This window comes from Homalodisca vitripennis, chromosome X, assembly GCF_021130785.1.
Source record: "Homalodisca vitripennis isolate AUS2020 chromosome X, UT_GWSS_2.1, whole genome shotgun sequence".
In the NCBI taxonomy this organism is placed as follows: Eukaryota; Metazoa; Arthropoda; class Insecta; order Hemiptera; family Cicadellidae; genus Homalodisca; species Homalodisca vitripennis.
In genome coordinates this window covers 157333417-157352600 of record NC_060215.1, presented here as the reverse complement: position 1 = coordinate 157352600, position 19184 = coordinate 157333417, and the positions used below count along the sequence as shown (strand labels likewise).

Below are 19184 nucleotides of genomic sequence, written 5' to 3'. Positions count from 1 at the left end.
ATATCAATGGAATGAAACTTAAATATTCTAAACTACAACTATAGAAACAACAGTGAGGTAGTGTCAGGTAAAGGCTCGAGAGAGGTGGTTCCTTCCCTCAAAATGGTGTCGTTAGCAGACAATGCAATAGTTTTATTGCAACCCGGTCTCGAGATTACGTGTCCCTTCTGAATGGGGTCTAATGAAAATTACGTGTAAGGGGTTTTATAAAACTATTCTCAGAAATTCCGTGAGGGTAAAGAGATAAGTCTGCATAATAGTCTTTCTTCCATATTATAACATCTGCTCCTACCTACCAGGTGTCAGCAATAAGATAAATTTCTCAAGCCTCAACCACATCTGACACTGAAAAATTAGCAGAAATTAGGGAACCCCTAATAATCCTATATCACACGACATTTAAATACAATACAACCCTGCGATATAATAACTCTAAATAAGATTCAGTGATTACAAAAAAACCCTCAACAATAGTTAAAAACTTTACAATAGTAAAAAAATTGATGACACATTTGAAAATAAATTGTTGCAGATAAAAACAGAAATAAACTGAATGCAAAATAAATGAATGAAATTTAAAATAATTTGTTTTTTTTAAAATATATGTGAGGTTAGAAAAAATATATTGTTAATTAGCCTACAAATTTTACTTACTATTTTCATGGATATAAGAGGCAACGTCATTTAAAGATGCAGCGAGCACAATCCGACGTAAGACCATCGAGGTATATAAATTACAGGCTCGTGCCGACCATCAATGACATCTACTGAATTTATGACATCTCATGAAATCGAGCGGCAGATTAGCGAAATAAAAATGGGCCTCGCTTTAAACGACGAAGGGGCTTCAGAACCAGGAAGTGGAGACACGCGTTGCAACGTGTGTCTTACGATGAAGGCAACCAGGATGGCCACACCTTGTGGACACAATGTAGTGTGCAGGCTGTGCGCCGTCTCTATGACCGAGTATGAAATATTTCATCAGGTCACAAATGGCGATGGAACTATTTACAACACATATACGCCTGCCACTAAACATGTCCTATTTGTAGAGCAATTGTTGGTGCTTTTATAAAAACCATTTTAATCATATCTTTACCGTTTTAAAACAATGTAACTGTAAAATATATTGTTCTATTAAAAGTGTCTAAAAGAATGGTTTTCTTCTTTGCACAACTAGTTCGTAGTTACCCGTATTACGAGTATGTATATTATCTTATATTTATTGCAGCGTGTTATATATTTTGTGCTAAACTAATCCTATAATGTATATATCTATTATATATAATATAATGTCAGTTTGTTCTCAAGATGTCCTGTGACGGAAATAAATAATATATCTTTCCAGCCCTCATAGGCTTTACTGCGTTCGGCCAATAGAAACCTTTATACTTTAATTGCTTATTTATGAAACAGGTGTAAGCATTATTAAAGATTTTGAAGACTATTTTATTTCATCTATACTAATATAGATCCAACTCTAAATAGCGAAACATTATCCGAAAACACATAAATATTTTTCCAACTTTTTTCCAAAACTGCAGACATAAGCATTTTCACAAACTAGCCATTAGCATGAGATTTTTTTATAAACAAACACATGTTTTTTTTCGATTAAATATTAAAATACAAATAATTTATATATACTATCTGACATAATTAGTTTATATAGTTATTAACAGTAAACCTTTTAAGAAAGGAAAAAAAAAAGTTATTTGTTAAAACACCTTTAACATTGCAACATTAAAACAAAAATATTTGAAATGTTACTCTATTTAATCAACTTTTTTACTATTGTCGAGGGAACTGCAGAGGGTAAGTTAACTGTTAAAGGTAATAATTTTTAAATTTTATGTTATTGGGGGATATTTTTCGTTTTCTAGCCATTTTCCAAGTTCTTTTCTTTACATAATACTATAGGTTTAGTTATATTTAAACCATTTTCATAAAATATGCAAAACATGCTGTATATATGTAGTGATTTTCAATTCGTAAAAAATAAAATAATTAAAGTACAAAACATAAAATTATAAATTTTAAACATACAAATTTTAAAATTTTGGTGATTGTGTATGGAACTGACGAGCGTATCAAGGGAAGTAACATAATCTAATTTAAAGAGAAAGTAATTAGAAACATTTTGATTGAAAAATCGTACTTCTAAAATTAATATTAAAAGTCGGGATGCTGGTCGAATACTGGAATGGGCGAGATATATCCAGACATTTGTCTACTTCGTAGTTGATGAGAGAGAAATTCGCTTTATTTGTATTACTAAATGCATTGACTGAAATAACCTACTGACTAAATTATACACACCAAAACGTGTTTTTACTGCTCAATTACTAAAATAACCGCATATGTATGTAACGGTTAAAAAGGCTCAATACTTTATTACTGTATTTTTCAATAATTTAAGTGATACAATTGTATCAATACTCAATTTTAATTGTGTTGTCAATTAATATATTTTATTTGTTATTTATGCTAGTTATCTTTTAACAATTTCACTTTTAGTGGCTGTTATTAAAATATGAGTACAATTGGTTGCATGTAACACTAGCTACCCTCACTGATACCCTTAGATTCACACTCAATTTTGCTCGTATGACAGATGCGTTACGGAAACATTCTTTTTAATGGCAAAACAGGCATTTCGACATAAATGGTGGTTATGAAAGAAAATTCCACGTATATAAAATCCATTTTCCACTAATTACATATGACAGTAAAGATGTTTTAGAATTCTGAAGTCGGAAGTGAAACATTTCTATTTGCACTATTTAAATAAACTGAAATTTTGCTTGCTTGAACAGTTTCAAAGATTCCAATATTAATGAATTGTTAATAAATAATTTTAGATCAATTGGTTGAATACTGAGGTCTAAGTCCATAGCCCTTTTGCAGTGGACTCTTGTAGTATAGAGACCTTAGAGAGCTGGAATGTTAATATATAACATGTCGTAATTCTTTAATGATTTGTTCCTTTAGACTAAGTATATGGTTAGATCTCTGGTGATTTGAAAACAATAAATATATTTAGTATTTATATCTTTTAATTTAACTATAAACTGACAAATCAAATAACAAACCCCAAGGATTAGATCGAATCATAATTTTAAGAGCTAATATAATATAATAATATAATGCTAGAATCACAAACTAGCAAAAGAAGAATCACAAAATGCTAGAAGGGGCATTTTAAAATTATAATAACATTTTGTACTACATGATTTCTATATGGTGGTTTGAAACGGAAAGAGAAGTTTTATGATGTAACATATTTTTTAGCTTCCATAATTTATTTTTAGTTATTATTAGTCACATTCTAATACATTTAGCATATATAACTTTATAGGGATTTATTTTCAATTCTCCTTTTTAAAAGATGTAATTGACGATACGTTTTGTCGGCATAGTCGAAATGTAATTCTCCTCATTTAATTAATTTTCTACAATGAAGAATGGTTAAATGATGGTAGCCACTTAAACCTATTCTTACAGTTAAGATTCTCCTTAGACCACTAGATACGATTATATCTTAATATATTAAATTCTTAATCCTCTAAAGAAATTCTCCATGACTTCTTTTTCACCTCAAACATTATTAATAAGCATAAATGTTGAATGAACATGTATATATCAATATCCGTGTAGGTATTAGAAGCATTTATTAAACTTCAAGTATCAAATTTATTCAATCCACAAAGTAAATTATTTCTAAATTAAGAGATATAGATAGAGTTAATAAACATATTGAAATTAGAAGAGGAGTGAACGAACGAAAAAATAAAAGTACAATTTTGCTGTGAACAGCACTAAAATTCTATTAATTTGTTTAAATTATTACAAATAAACTAATTTTATATAAAATTATATATTTATTTGGCATGAATTGTATAGTTTATATAGAGAATCAAACTAATTCGTAAAAATGTAAGTTTTAAATAATGAACATTTACGTTTTTAATAATTCATTGTATATAAGCTAAATTACTGATTACTTTCAAAATTGTATGTAATTTTTTATCTACTATTATTAATTTGATCTATATTCTTGATATTTAGAATTGCTATTTATCGTTACAATTTCCATTTTTAATATTTATTTTGTATTCCATTTTTATCACTCTTACTTGGTAATGTCTTATCATTACTGCTTATAAAGTATATCTGTATCCGGTAAAAGGGGTTTATATTAATATAGTTTTAAATTAATACAAAACAAATTATTACATTTGTAAATTTTATAGTGGCAAGAGAATAATTTACGCTACATCAATACGAGCGCAACATTCAGCGCCGTACGACTGGTGCGCGGCAACATCTCGCCACATTGTCCGGCTGCACGCAGTTGACACAAAGACCCTAGTAGACTAAAAGAACCTGTTGAACAGTTTTAAAGTAGGTCGTTGTCTCAACGACCCTCTTACTATATTTTATCCATTGAGTTGAAAAATGGGTTGTTGTCGCTACGACCCTTCTTCACATTGCTTATACATTTCTCCATTTTGGTCCGTTGACACAAAGAATGGTTGAGTAAAAGACCTGGTTCTCTCAATATAAGCATTTAATATAATTTAGGGTCGTTGAGACAACGACCCATCTTTTGAAATATTCAACTAAACAGGCAAAAAGTGGCGTTGTTGCTACGAACCCAGTTGAGTAATTGACCCTTTTCATTCATTTTACTGGGTCGTTGTCACAACGAACCTATGTAGAAAATCTTAAATATCAAAATGGGGTCGTTGTCTCAACGACCTGTTGACTAAATGACCCTGTCTTATTTTGTTATTTTCTCAGAAAGGGTCGTTGAGTCAACGAATAGTAGTGTAAAAGACCCGTCACCAAACATCCCTATCATTGAGGTGTTACCAGAACCAACTACAACTTTCATACTACCTCTTGCAATAATCCTATTGCAGGATTACCCAAGCAAGCTTTACAAGCAAAACATCCCTATGATTGAGGTGTTACCAGAACAAACTACAACTTTCATACTACCTCTTGCAATAATCCTATTGCAGGATTACCCAAGCAAGTTTTACAAGCAAAACATCCCTATCATTGAGGTGTTACCAGAACCAACTACAACTTTCATACTACCTATTGCAATAATCCTATTGCAGGATTACCCCAGCAAGTTTTACAAGCAAATCATCCCTATCATTGAGGTGTTACCAGAACCAACTACAACTTTCATACTACCTCTTGCAATAATCCTATTGCAGGATTACCCCAGCAAGTTTTACAAGCCAATCATCCCTATCATTGAGGTGTTACCAGAACCAACTACAACTTTCATACTACCTCTTGCAATAATCCTATTGCAGGCTTACCCCAGCAAGTTTTACAAGCAAAACATCCCTATGATTGAGGTGTTACCAGAACCAACTACAACTTTCATACTACCTCTTGCAATAATCCTATTGCAGGATTACCCAAGCAAGTTTTACAAGCAAATCATCCCTATCATTGAGGTGTTACCAGAACCAACTACAACTTTCATACTACCTCTTGCAATAATCCTATTGCAGGATTACCCCAGCAAGTTTTACAAGCAAAACACCCCTATCATTGAGGTGTTACCAGAACCAACTACAACTTTCATACTACCTCTTGCAATAATCCTATTGCAGGATTACCCCAGCAAGTTTTACAAGCCAATCATCCCTATCATTGAGGTGTTACCAGAACCAACTACAACTTTCATACTACCTCTTGCAATAATCCTATTGCAGGCTTACCCCAGCAAGTTTTACAAGCAAAACACCCCTATCATTGAGGTGTTACCAGAACCAACTACAACTTTCATACACCTCTTGCAATAATCCTATTGCAGGATTACCCCAGCAAGTTTTACAAGCAAATCATCCCTATCATTGAGGTGTTACCAGAACCAACTACAACTTTCATACTACCTCTTGCAATAATCCTATTGCAGGATTACCCCAGCAAGTTTTACAAGCAAATCATCCCTATCATTGAGGTGTTACCAGAACCAACTACAACTTTCATACTACCTCTTGCAATAATCCTATTGCAGGATTACCCCAGCAAGTTTTACAAGCAAAACACCCCTATCATTGAGGTGTTAACAGAACCAACTACTTTGAAGGCCAGTTCCCCTTCCACTCAAGTCACCTTCTTCCTACACACTAACTGTTTTAAACCTTTCACTTTTTTGGAGAATTACATTACTACCGCTTAAACTTACCACAAACAGTGGTGCTTATAAACAAATGCAGTTTCTTATTTTAGTGTCTTTCATTTATTAACCCTCTATGGGCGGATGCAAAATCAGAGCAGAACCATATCAATTTATTTTTTATGTATGACTGTTTAAACCATATTTATAAAAAGCAATTTATGAAAATATTCAACAAATTTTCTAAACCCAAATTGAGTTATTATTTTTAAGGGAAAATTTGTTTAGCGTGTTGGAAAAATGGCAGTCTTATGTTTCAACATGTTTTTTTGTCATAAAACCTCATAAAAATTATTTGGTGCAAATTTATTATCACATACTAAATTTTACATCAAAATAAAGTGTATGAGAAAACATGTTTCTTAAAATCCTCTTTTTGTCCCGAGCCTTGATGTGTACTGTCGATATTTGTGGCAAACCTTTTTCCCATAGTACCATAAACAGTTTTATGGTACAATTTTGCTGTTGCACGTTAAGTTTTACATAAAAATGTATCAGAAAACGTGTTCTCTAAAAAAGTTTTTGGTCCCGGCCCTTGGAATTTTGCCTAATTTTGGCCGTCCTGGAAGGTTAAAATTTTTCAAAGATTATTCAGTCATAGCTAATATGCTACTACACACATTAAAAACGTAAATATTATGTGTTCTCAGTTTTCTAAAATCGATGTTAATATGACCTAACGCTTTTGTAGAGAGATGCTTCGAATGGGTTCATCAAAGCAGTGGCAAGATACAATAGAAGTAATGACAGGACAGCGAGAAATGGATGCCAGACCTCTTCTAGAATACTTTCAGCCCCTTTACGACTGGCTTGTGGAAGAAAATAAACGTACTGGGGCCGACATCGGCTGGTCAAACACACATACAAGTAAGTAATAGTCAATTTAGCAAGTGTTCCTTTAATTATGTATATTCTGTTTTCTTACACTTGGTGTGCAAGAAATTTCAGAAAGGATAAATACTTTTAATTATGTTACATATTTTATACAAACTTTTATGTTAAATGTGTTTTTGTATTAATTACCTGCCAGTAGATTAGATAATCAGGTTTCTACGACACTTTCAGAGCAATTCATAATTCAGATGTAAATACTGTATATAATACCATAAACAGATTTATAAAATCAATGACTTTTAGGAGCCATGAAAAAATTAATTAAAAATCTATATATAATGCACCAAAGAAAGAGAGAGAGAGAGAGAGAGAGAGAGAGAGAGAGAAACTTTATTTTACAATTATCAAAATTGAAAATGGTGTCATACAATACAAATTGGGTAGTTTAATACAGATATTTCATGGAAAGTTGTTTGGCCAGTCCATATACTCTGCTATACTGTAAAAAGGTCTTTGAAGAAGCCAATCCTGAAGATGTGCTCTGAAATTTCTTGATTCAGTTGTCTTGATTTCAGCAGGCAGTCTATTGTAAAATTTAGCACCAGCGTATGTAGGCTTCTTTTCAAATCTTCCAGTCCTGTGAGCAAGCAGATTGAAGTCATTTGCATGCCTAGTACCATAAGAATGGAAGTGTCCATTCCGTACAAGGCCTTTTGAATTAGCTAGGCAGATAGTTTCCAATAGATAAATGCCCACTACAGTTAATATGTTACCCTTGAAGGTGTCTCTGCAGCTTTCCCTTTTTTCTAGACCATGCAGCAACCTCACAGCCTGCTTCTGCATTATCAGCACTCGCTCGAGGTGGCTGTGTGACGAGGCTCCCCAAAGCACGATGCCATACCTTAAGTGTCCCTCAAAGAGTGCATGATAGCTAGTCTTGGCTGCCTGAGGTGAGGCTATAGTCAACATCCGTCTCAAGACAAAAAGTGAGCTGCTCAGGTTGCTGCATAATTGGTCAATATGATTTGCCCAGGAAATATGGTTGTCCAGTATGACTCCTAGATGCTTAGTTGACTTAGCACATTGTAAATTAGGAAGAGCGTGAATGTCATCTCTCTTGCTTCCAAAGTATATTTGTACACTTTTACTTTCATTTAGAGCAAGATCATTGGAGCTACAATAGTCAAGAGCCATGTTGAAGGCTATGTATGTCTGCACTTCAAGATCCTCCACAACCCTTGATGAAGTAACAAGGACAGAGTCGTCAGCATACATCACGATTCGACAGTATTGTTCTGTAAAATAAGGGAGGTCAAAACTGAAAAGTATGAACATCACCGGGCCCAGGACAGACCCCTGGGGTACTCCTCTGGTAATGGGAAGTTTGGTAGATCTTACTGTAGATGTTGCTCCATTCCTAGATTCCTTCAATTCCACCAGCTGTTCACGACCCTCCAGATAACTTCTGAACCAATTCCATGCCGTTCCTTCAAAGCCGAGATGTCCAAGTTTATCTAAAATAAGCTTGTGGCTAAGACAATCAAATGCCTTACTCATATCTAGATGGATGCTTATGACATTATCTCCTTCTTCAAGTTTCTCTAAGATCAATTCAACAAGATACACCAAAGCAGTTGAGGTTGATCTATTGCAAAGAAAACCATGTTGACTTGATAAATCAATGTTGTTTATCCTCAGATGTTCGAAAATTCTTACAAGAACAACCTTCTCTATTATTTTTGCAAAGGTTGATATTAGCGATATCGGTCTGTAGTTCCCCATGTCATCCATTTTTCCTTTTTTGTGCAAGGGTATGACCTTTGCAGTTTTCAGCTTACTTGGGAAACAACCCTCACTCAAGCTGAGGTTTACGATGTGAAGTAAGGGTGGAAGTAACTCCTCCATGCAGTATTTAATCATCATAGAAGAGTACTCATCTAGACCAGCAGAGGGTTTGGATTTCATATTTGATATTATTGTTTTCAATTCTCTTTCAGAAGTAAGATGTAACACATTTAGAGGTATCCTTACATTCAGAGGAAATATTTTTCTTACTGCAGATTTTTCCAGAAGATTAGTTTTTAGTGTTTCATCTGCCATAGAAGTAAAAAATTTATTAAATCTGTTAGCAATTTCTGTAGTGTCCTCAATTTTTGAATTGGAAATCATGATATGGTCTAAGTATGAGGTATTGGAGGCTTTCCTTTTCCTTTCACTGTTTACCAGTGTCCAGAGAGCTTTGTTTTTATTAACAGATCTGTCAAGATAGTCTGTACTTGCTTGTTGTCTTAAAGACTTTAGTTTCAAGTCATAAGTTTTTTTAAGGTGATTTGCCCTCATCTTATCTTCTTCTATACCATGAAACAAGTACCTGTCCTGGGCCTGCAGAAATTGCTCTTTCAGATTTCTTGCTTCAGTATCATATTTGTGTTTTACTGAAGAGACAGGTCTTTCATGAGATTTTCTCAAGGGACATGCTTCGTTAAGGGATGCTGTCAATATATAAAGAAAGACATCATAAGCTTCTTCTGTCAGGGCTGTCTCAAAAACCTGTGTCCAGTCTTGAGTAGCAAGAAGCATTTTCAGAATCCCCAAACTCTCATCATTGTAGTGTCGACGTGTGGATGAAGTTGGTTTAGTCATGGCCGCTTCAAACTCCAAACTGCAAAGTTGTCCCGTGTGATCCGAAATAGCTGCAGGAATTATCTGAACATTAATATCATCCCTGAAGGCCGAGGATATGCAAACTATATCGATGGAAGAGCTTGTGTCACAGGTAATTCTTGTAGGTGGCAGCAAAATCCTTACAATATCAAAACTAATCAGGAGCTCATTTAGTGTCTTTGAATCACTAGAAGTTTTTAGGCAATCAACATTGAAATCTCCAACAATGAGTTTAAGGCATTGAGCAGGCCATGATTCAAAAATGGATGTAAGTGTCTGGAGAGCAAGATAAAAAGACTCTTTATCCTGCCTGGGAGGTCTATAAACACCCAGCACGTACAGTTGTTCCTTCTTATTAACCTTGATTGCAATTGCAGAGACTTCACATACCAAGGGAATGCTGAAATGTTCGATATCTAGTGCATTTACTTCATTAGAAAGACTGCTATGCTTATAAACAGCAACTCCTCCCTTTGATGTGTTAATCCTGCTAAATGCAGAAACAATTGTGTAGTTCAGAAATCTTGTGTTTAGAATATTCTCATTGCTTTGCCCATGCTCTGTGATTACTAGAATGTCAGGGTGGAGAGAAAAAAGATGATTCAACTTTTCCATTTTATTCCCAACTCTGTCCACATTTTGATGTAAGATTGTCAAATTCCTGCCATTTTTCTGCTTGAGTTTGTAAAAGTTCTGCAAATCAATTGGTTTTTGAAAAAATTGATTTTTCCCTTTATGTTTGGACCCTCTTCTATAAAACCTTGCTGTATCTCCATGTGAGAAACAATTTTGGAGTGAGGAATGTGGTTTTTAGTTCCTGGAATACTATTTCTTGTTAGCAGTGTGGGTGGTGAAAGGGAAACATGTGGAAACAAAAATTAATCTTAAAACTCAAACAGGAAAAGTTACAGTACCATTTGAAAATGGATTAAATTTATTGTTAAAGTACAAAAAATAAATCTTAAAAATAAAGAGAAAATCTCTTTTTCATGTTTTCTTAAATTGAAAGAGTGAAAAATTACTAAACAATAACGAGATTTTTAGTCAATTTTCAAAAAGTCAATGAAAACTTGTTTTAATTCAGCAACATTGTTTTTAGTGGAAAAAGCACGAAATAAACAGTAATTTGTAAACAGCGAACAGAGGATGGGTAGCTCGTATCTTTCGTGTTTGTTCCACTGAACGGTCGGACGTGTAGCGCGCGTCTTTCACCCACAATGGGTTAAAAAGAGTTTATTCAGAGAAACAATTGTTGGTATTCCTCCATATTTAGAATCTAAAGAGATGAAATTATAAAAATTATTGAAAATGTGCTGGTGGTTAATAAACATATTATAGGTGAAGTATGTTTACAGTGTGATCATGAAACACAATAAGTAAATAATGAACATAAACTGGAAATATCAATTTTAAATTGAAATCTGAAATAATTTTTAATGTTGATTTTATTTCAATCGGTTACAAAAATGAGTATTATTCACAAACAAAATAACCAACCAAATGCACTCAACAAATTGTCAAAATACATAGCAAGCAGAATTCTAAAACCAAAACCTATTAATTTAACTGAACAAGTGGAAAAGTTATATTAAAATTCAGACATTTGTAACATTTGCGAAAGTGAAGAATCCAATAATTATGAAAAAAGATTAAAATCAAGTAAACATTGTCATTCAACTTGTTTATTTAGAGGAGCAGCTCACTTGTCTTGTAATTTAAATATTAAATTTCCTAAAAATATTCCTGTTTTCTGTCATAATATGTCAAGCTATGGCAATCATTTGTAGATAAAATAATGAACAAAACAATATGATAATCTAATTGCAAACAAATTGATAAATCTAGAAAATGAAAAAAGATTTATAAACTTTTCATTCATTGATACATTCAGAGTTAGGCTTTATCTATAGAAAAGTTGGCAAAAAATTTGAAAAAGGATGATTTTAAACATGTTAATAATTTTACTAATAATGGTATTTTTTTGAATTTAATATTAGAAAGACTACCAAATGATGAAAAAGAAATCTTGTAATATTCTTTCAGGTAAAGGAATATTTCATTATGAATTCATCAATAGTATTGAAAAACATGTTCATACTGGAGAATTAAGTATTCAACATTTCCATTCAATTCCAACAGATAAAAACATTTCTAAAAATGTTTATCAACATTATTTGAGTGTATGAAATTAATTAAAATTGAAAAATGTAGGAAATTGTTCAGATTCGTACAATATTCAAGATGTTCTACTGTTTCCAGATATATTTGAAAATGTTGGATCACTTCGCCTAAGTTGTCATAAGTTGAAGTTGGATCCAGCACAATATTTAACTGTTCCAAGTCTACCTTGAGATGCAATGTCAAAACTAACCAAAATTGAATTACAATTGATTAATGATTACAGTATGTATTTAATGATTGAAAAAGGGATTAGAGGGTCAAAAATATATGTCAAAGTAAATAATAAATATTTGCAAGATTTTAGTGGAACAAAACCATAAAATTGCTTATTATATGTTGATACAAATAATCTTTATGAATTGGCACTTTCACAAAATTTGCCATTTAAAATGGATAAATCTGAAAACTTATACTACTGAAGAATGGAGAGAAAGAATTTTACAACTTTCTGGCAATGAACCATATGAATATAGTCTTGAAGTTGATTTAGAATATCCAACAAATTTACATAAAATTTCCAAAAGATATATCACTTGCTCCTGAACATTGTAAAAATAAATTCTGTACAACTCTTCTTAATAAATGTGAATATGTCGTTCATTGGAGAAATAAAAAGTATTATCTAGAACAAGGAATGAGTTTTAACATGTTACTAGAGTTATTGCCTTTGATCGAAAACCATACATGAAAGAATATATAGATTTGAATACTAATATGTGAAATCTAGCTACTTGTGATTTTGGAAAAGATTTCTATATGTTATGGAACAAATCAGTTTTTGGACAATTGATGGAAAATGTTCGAAATAAATATTAAACTAAGAAATGAAGAATTTTTAATGTAACAAGCTAAGGAAACAAACTTCAAGTGCTTTACAATATTTGATGACAGTTGTATAGCATAACACATGTACAAACAAATAGTTAAATTAAAAAAATATTTATTTTGAAATTTTATTTGACCCACATGCTTTGTTGTTGTTAAACAGTTTCGATTTCCTGTTTTGAGATTTATGAGAGATGTGTAGAATTTGAATTAGTAGTTTTTCATATTGTAAATTTAGAAGCTAATCCCAATTCAATATTTCCAAAAAATATATTCATTACTTATGTTATCTGTATAACCACAAGGTTTAGTAATTTGTTAGAAATATATTTAACCCAAGCATATTAGGCAGGTCGCATCACATAATGCCAGAGTTATCCAGTCAGTCTCCATGGCTTAGCACCTGGGTAGTCTCAGTAGTGCCGGAGCTGTCCAGTCAGTCTCCATGGCTTAGCAACTGGGTACGTCTCAGTAGTGTCGGAGCTGTCCAGTCAGTCTCCATTGCTTAGCAACTGGGTACGTCTCAGTAGTGTCGGAGCTGTCCAGTCAGTCTCCATGGCTTAGCAACTGGGTACGTCTCAGTAGTGTCGGAGCTGTCCAGTCAGTCTCCATGGCTTAGCAACTGGGTACGTCTCAGTAGTGTCGGAGCTGTCCAGTCAGTCTCCATGGCTTAGCAACTGGGTACGTCTCAGTAGTGTCGGAGCTGTCCAGTCAGTCTCCATGGCTTAGCAACTGGGTACGTCTCAGTAGTGTCGGAGCTGTCCAGTCAGTCTCCATGGCTTAGCAACTGGGTGCGTCTCAGTAGTGTCGGAGCTGTCCAGCCAGTCTCCATGGCTTAGCAACTGGGTACGTCTCAGTAGTGTCGGAGCTGTCCAGTCAGTCTCCATGGCTTAGCAACTGGGTACATCTCAGTAGTGTCGGAGCTGTCCAGTCAGTCTCCATGGCTTAGCAACTGGGTATGTCTCAGTAGTGTCGGAGCTGTCCAGTCAGTCTCCATGGCTTAGCAACTGGGTACGTCTCAGTAGTGTCGGAGCTGTCCAGTCAGTCTCCATGGCTTAGCAACTGGGTACGTCTCAGTAGTGTCGGAGCTGTCCAGTCAGTCTCCATGGCTTAGCAACTGGGTCCGTCTCAGTAGTGTCGGAGCTGTCCAGTCAGTCTCCATGGCTTAGCAACTGGGTGCGTCTCAGTAGTGCCGGAGCTGTCCAGCCAGTCTCCATGGCTTAGCAACTGGGTGCGTCTCAGTAGTGCCGGAGCTGTCCAGCCAGTCTCCATGGCTTAGCAACTGGGTACGTCTCAGTAGTGTCGGAGCTGTCCAGCCAGTCTCCATGGCTTAGCAACTGGGTACGTCTCAGTAGTGTCGGAGCTGTCCAGCCAGTCTCTCCATGGCTTAGCAACTGGGTACGTCTCAGTAGTGTCGGAGCTGTCCAGTCAGTCTCCATGGCTTAGCAACTGGGTACGTCTCAGTAGTGTCGGAGCTGTCCAGCCAGTCTCCATGGCTTAGCAACTGGGTACGTCTCAGTAGTGTCGGAGCTGTCCAGTCAGTCTCCATGGCTTAGCAACTGGGTACGTCTCAGTAGTGTCGGAGCTGTCCAGTCAGTCTCCATGGCTTAGCAACTGGGTGCGTCTCAGTAGTGTCGGAGCTGTCCAGGCAGTCTCCATGGCTTAGCAACTGGGTACGTCTCAGTAGTGTCGGAGCTGTCCAGGCAGTCTCCATGGCTTAGCAACTGGGTACGTCTCAGTAGTGTCGGAGCTGTCCAGTCAGTCTCCATTGCTTAGCAACTGGGTACGTCTCAGTAGTGTCGGAGCTGTCCAGCCAGTCTCCATGGCTTAGCAACTGAGTACGTCTCAGTAGTGTCGGAGCAAGTTTACGAGTTACGGCACACAAACACATAAATTGTTCTCATTTCTCAGTAGGCTTTATAAAAGCCTTGTAAAGGTGTTCCTACCTAGTCAACACGATCCTGAGGAGCTATTGTGACTTAACTTTGGTAGCTAGACAACCTAGAAGCTGAAAGTTCCACCTCGGTAGGCTTTGTAAAAGCCTTGAAAAGGTGTTCCCACCTAGTCAGCGCAATCGCTTTGCAATCACAGTGATGTGTTTAGCAGTCTCCTTGCACCTCTTGCTGAAGTATAGCCAGCTTTTAAGGTTTCTGTATAACACTGTGACAAGATTTTAGATCTGCATTTCCATACTTTTTAAACACGAGTACAAAGATTATTGAGTTTACATCTTTATCATAGTCATAATTTGGATAGTTTATAAATAATGCATCAGTAAAAACACAAAACTAAAGTAATTTTACGTTGTAACCAAGAGATCTTGGTTGTTTTATACCTGTCTTTGTGGGTACAGTGAAAACTAATATTTATTTCTCTAAATGATTATTTATTTATGTGTTTTGCTTGTGTACAGATTTATGCGGATTCAGTCTCTTTCACCCTTTACCTTAGTTGAAAATATTGTTTTGCAGCCATTACCACTTCTAGTCAAATTGATTCTAGATTGTTTTTCTTTAAGTAAACTTCATAACACTACATGTTCAACATTTTATTTGATTTATTTCATAATTATTACGAATTTTGTATGAATTGTATATTAATCACCAGCACTTTTTATTTGTGCTAGAAAGACCAGTATATAATTAACTCAATGGTGATTATCATCAAAACATACAGAAAGTTGATAACTTTGAAATTGTCGAAATGATTGTTAAAACTCTGCTTTCAGTAAATTCTTGTCACAACGCACTACAGCCGGAACCTACAGTCGAAGTTAAACCAACTGACGATGATTGTCATTACCACTTCAAGGAGGAAATGAAAGTCACGGTCATGAAGAAAGAAGAAGAAGAAAAAAAGGAAGAAGTAGAGAGAACAATGTAGAGATTATGTATCAAGTAAAGCTGTAAATAGAAAGCTAAGTTATACTGTGAGAATCCTATATCCAGTATCCATGAACAAAAAAAGTAACTAATGCAATAGAACAACATTTTCTTGATCAAAATTGTTTCTTCTTCCATTGATCTTATATGTGTTTCACAGTGTATAGAATTAACAATAAACAGTACAATGTAACTTACAAAAATATTCTTCTATCCAATTCCCTTCTTATTTAATCAAGTTGTTGGAGCTGTTTATGATAATTAATTACTTAGAACATTTGTTTTATTTATTTCTTTAGTATTTAAGAAGTGGGTATATATTAGCTTATTAAGAAATTCAAAACTTGAATTATGAAATGGTCTTTCAACCAAAAATATAAACCAGTATTTGTTTAACTATGTTATTAAAAAGTGCTAACATTTAATCTGTATGTAAGGGCAATCTTTATGGCAAGTGACCAAATTACATAGAATGCAAATATATATTATTATTAGAACCTAACATCCTGTTATTTGTGAAAATATACACATTGCCTACGTGCCATATGTTCTAGCACCACGTTTGTACCAGGAAAGAAACTTACCTCAAATTATCCACAGCACACAGCACGTCCTTTCTAATTATATTTAAAAGCCAAAACTCGCCTTTTGAAACAACAGATATGTCATTTCCATAAAATTACTCTGCCCCAACAGAAAATAATTAAAATAAAATAAAATAAAATTATTAAGGTGCTTTAATGTCGCAATATTTACGAGCTTAACAGTATGTAGTGAACAGTAAACAGTATGCAGCAATGGTAATCTCACTGCATGGTTGTTCCGCCGTCAATTCAAACATAAATTACGAGATAATACTCTCCTCTGATCTGTCACCTTTCTTCTCAAGTACACAGATGCATAGGAAATCAAAACTATTACAAAATCACCTACAATTTGTTTATTCGTTCAGCCAATAATAGACACTGTAATACATATATATATATAAACCATTTATAAAATTAGTTTCAAAATCAACAGGTGACTATTCTCTGTACAAAATCCACTTGTATACTATTTATAAAATTTGTTTTAAAATCAACAGGTGTCTATTTTCTCTACAAAATCCACATGTAAAAGAGTCTTTCAAGTCTGATTTACAGGAATAATCTGTTGCAAAATCTATTAGTCATAGGCCAAACCCTACTTGAGGACCAATAAATTTGGGCTCCAGTGTTAAAAAGAGTTCTGTTAATATTCAAGCCAGTGACTATTTTTAAGACAATCAGGGTATTAATAAAAGTAACAAAGGCAAACAAATTGATGTTAGGTATGAGGAATTTAGAAATGTGGTACGTCACAGTTTGATTAATGCAGTTTATTTACCTAAAAAGTTATGACTATTGCCATGTTCACAAAATAACTCAAAACACAAGTTCTGTGTTGAAAGTGTAGATGTAATTTAACCTAAAGCTGAATTTATATTCCCAGATACAGTGAGGGTACTATCTTATGTTGTTGCATTAATTTATTACAAGCTAACGAGTCAGCAACTCTCTTAGTAGAGTATTTTCTATATCTTTTTCTATAGACGTTAACATTTCTATTCTATGATATGTGGGATTGAAATAGGCCGCTCAAAATGTGCTTTTTTTGTAGAGGGAAAGAAACAAGAGGCTGCAGGAAGTCCTAAAAGGACCATTGCGCCTAACTTTATGTTTAGGCCCTCATTTTAAAGAAGCCTATGAGATCTGAGGGTTCCTGATCTCTGATGTACTTATGGCTGAGAAGATACACTCCTTTTTTTTCGAGAGGGGAAAAAAATCCCTTCGGATTTCCCATTGGGTCCGCACAATGGGGGTCTGTGGTGATTCCACTAAAACAACCTCCCTCTATAATTCTACTCCTCTTCATCTTGGTACCACCTTTCAGTATTTCTTCAAGGTGAGAGGACAGTCATCTGCTTATCTTCTTTGTCTTAGGCTTCTTCTTATTTCAGCTCTTAAATTTACATGCCTTTCATCTTCTTCTTTTCTTCTCATTACCACTCCCAGGTAGTCAGCTACTGTGCGCCAGTTGTCTTCGCTCTCCACCATCAGTGCCACCATACTCTCCACTGTAAGAGCTCTTCCCAGATTCTCCTCGACTCCTTTCCGCTGGTAACTCCACCGTGGACATGCAAACACAGTATGAAGAGTAATGTCACACTCTCCGCAGTACGCACAGGCATCTGTGTCACTCAGAGCAAAGCTTCTCTTATAGTAGCCAAAGCACCCATGTCCGCTCAGTACCTGGGTTAGATAATAACTGCACTGTCCATGAGTTCTGCTGATCCAAGGTCTAATGTCAGGGATTAGTCTCTTTGTCCATGCTGCCTTTCCAGTGTCTCGTGACCACGCTTCCTACCACTGTCTGGTGTAATGCTCTTCTTCCTGCAGAACTCCTGTCCGCTTCGCTATCCTTTTTTCTACCTGGAGCTTGATGGGCACTGTTCCAGATATCACGAGAGCTGCTTCCGTAGAAACAGTCCGGTATGCACTGCACACCCGGAGTGCTACTCTCCGTTGTGTCTGCTCCAGCTTCTTTCTACTTTGGTTATGTTCCATAGCTCTCTGCCATATGGGTGCTGCATCACTGAGTGCGCCACCGAGCCAAGCACTTTCCTTACACTGGATCGTGGGACACCTTTGTTTGGCATAAGCCTGCTGAGTGCTACAGCAGCCTTCTGCGCTTTGGCTGTAACCATTTCTATTTGTGCGGCCATTATGCAGTTCCGCTCAAAGACTACCCCCAAGTACTTAACACTATCTTTAGTCTCTACCACAGATCTTCCCATATGAAAGGTTACATTTCTTAGACTCCTTCTTGTGTTCAATAGGACAGCCTCAGTTTTCTCATGCGCAAGCTGCAGTCCTTTCTCGCCAAAGAAGATACACTCCTAGGAATTGTTTTCTGATTTTGTATATGACAGTACGATTTAGCCATATATGTTCCACTGATTCTTCTTCTTCTCCATCTGCATTCATCATTCTGGCTTGTTTCATAAGAGGACCATGTCCTATCGACATCCTTAATACCAGCCATTATATCCCCTTTACTTTGTTCAAGAAGTGCTGACCACCCTTTTGCATAAGGAGAGATAAACATTTTAGATTTTAGTCCAGAGGACTTTCTCTCCAAGTTAAGGACCTAATCCTCTTCTCCCAATCTTTTTACTATAGCTTTGCTGTTGGAGTAGGCTACACCATAGCCTAGCTCTGGCCTTACCAGGAAGGTTTCTGTGCATATCTGTGCAAGGGTGTATGCTTTTTCATTCCCCTGAATGCCATCATGGACCGGCACCCAGCCAAGGGTAACTTTGTTCATCTTTGCTAGTTCTGCTAGTACATTCTTACATTCCCAAAGGAGCAGGCGTCGAGTGCCTTTAATACTGCCTGACTGTCTGAAAGTATTAAATACTCTGCTTGTTTTGGCTTCATCCGTTCATGAGTTAAGGCAATAGAATCCTTTTAGCACAGGATTCTATTGGCTTAATTTGCACTTGGAAGGCTGTGGCGTGTTTTCCCAGGGGTACTGGTAATTTTGTTCCTCGTACATATATTCCAAACCCT

General features: G+C 35.4%; 2 protein-coding genes across 2 annotated transcripts in view; one reads left to right on the top strand and one right to left on the bottom strand.

Moving 5' to 3' along the window:
* Positions 1-15791, top strand: part of LOC124370056 (angiotensin-converting enzyme-like) — a 67416-nt gene extending 51625 nt beyond the window's left edge. The window contains 2 exon segments of the mRNA XM_046828376.1: positions 6900-7075; positions 15441-15791. Of these exon segments, the coding sequence (XP_046684332.1) occupies positions 6900-7075; positions 15441-15595 (331 nt within the window). The 3' untranslated portion in view covers positions 15596-15791.
* Positions 15792-17537: 1746 nt separating this feature from the next.
* Positions 17538-18939, bottom strand: LOC124369698. The gene is made up of 3 exons (XM_046827750.1): positions 18841-18939; positions 18045-18242; positions 17538-17864 (listed from the first exon to the last, which is right to left on the bottom strand). The coding sequence occupies exons 1-3, from the start codon at positions 18937-18939 to the stop codon at positions 17538-17540; spliced, it is 624 nt and encodes a 207-aa protein (XP_046683706.1).
* Positions 18940-19184: the final 245 nt, after the last annotated feature.

What these genes read in the sequence shown, in the direction of transcription:
- LOC124369698 (XM_046827750.1), bottom strand. Translation starts at nt 18,939, where the DNA reads ATGAACAAAGTTACCCTTGGCTGGGTGCCGGTCCATGATGGCATTCAG. An exon ending in TATGCACAGAAACCTTCCTG is followed by an intron (nt 18,243 to 18,840) that starts GTAAGGCCAGAG and finishes CCCACGATCCAG; the next exon opens with TGTAAGGAAAGTGCTTGGCT. An exon ending in CAGTGCCCATCAAGCTCCAG is followed by an intron (nt 17,865 to 18,044) that starts GTAGAAAAAAGG and finishes TATCTAACCCAG; the next exon opens with GTACTGAGCGGACATGGGTG.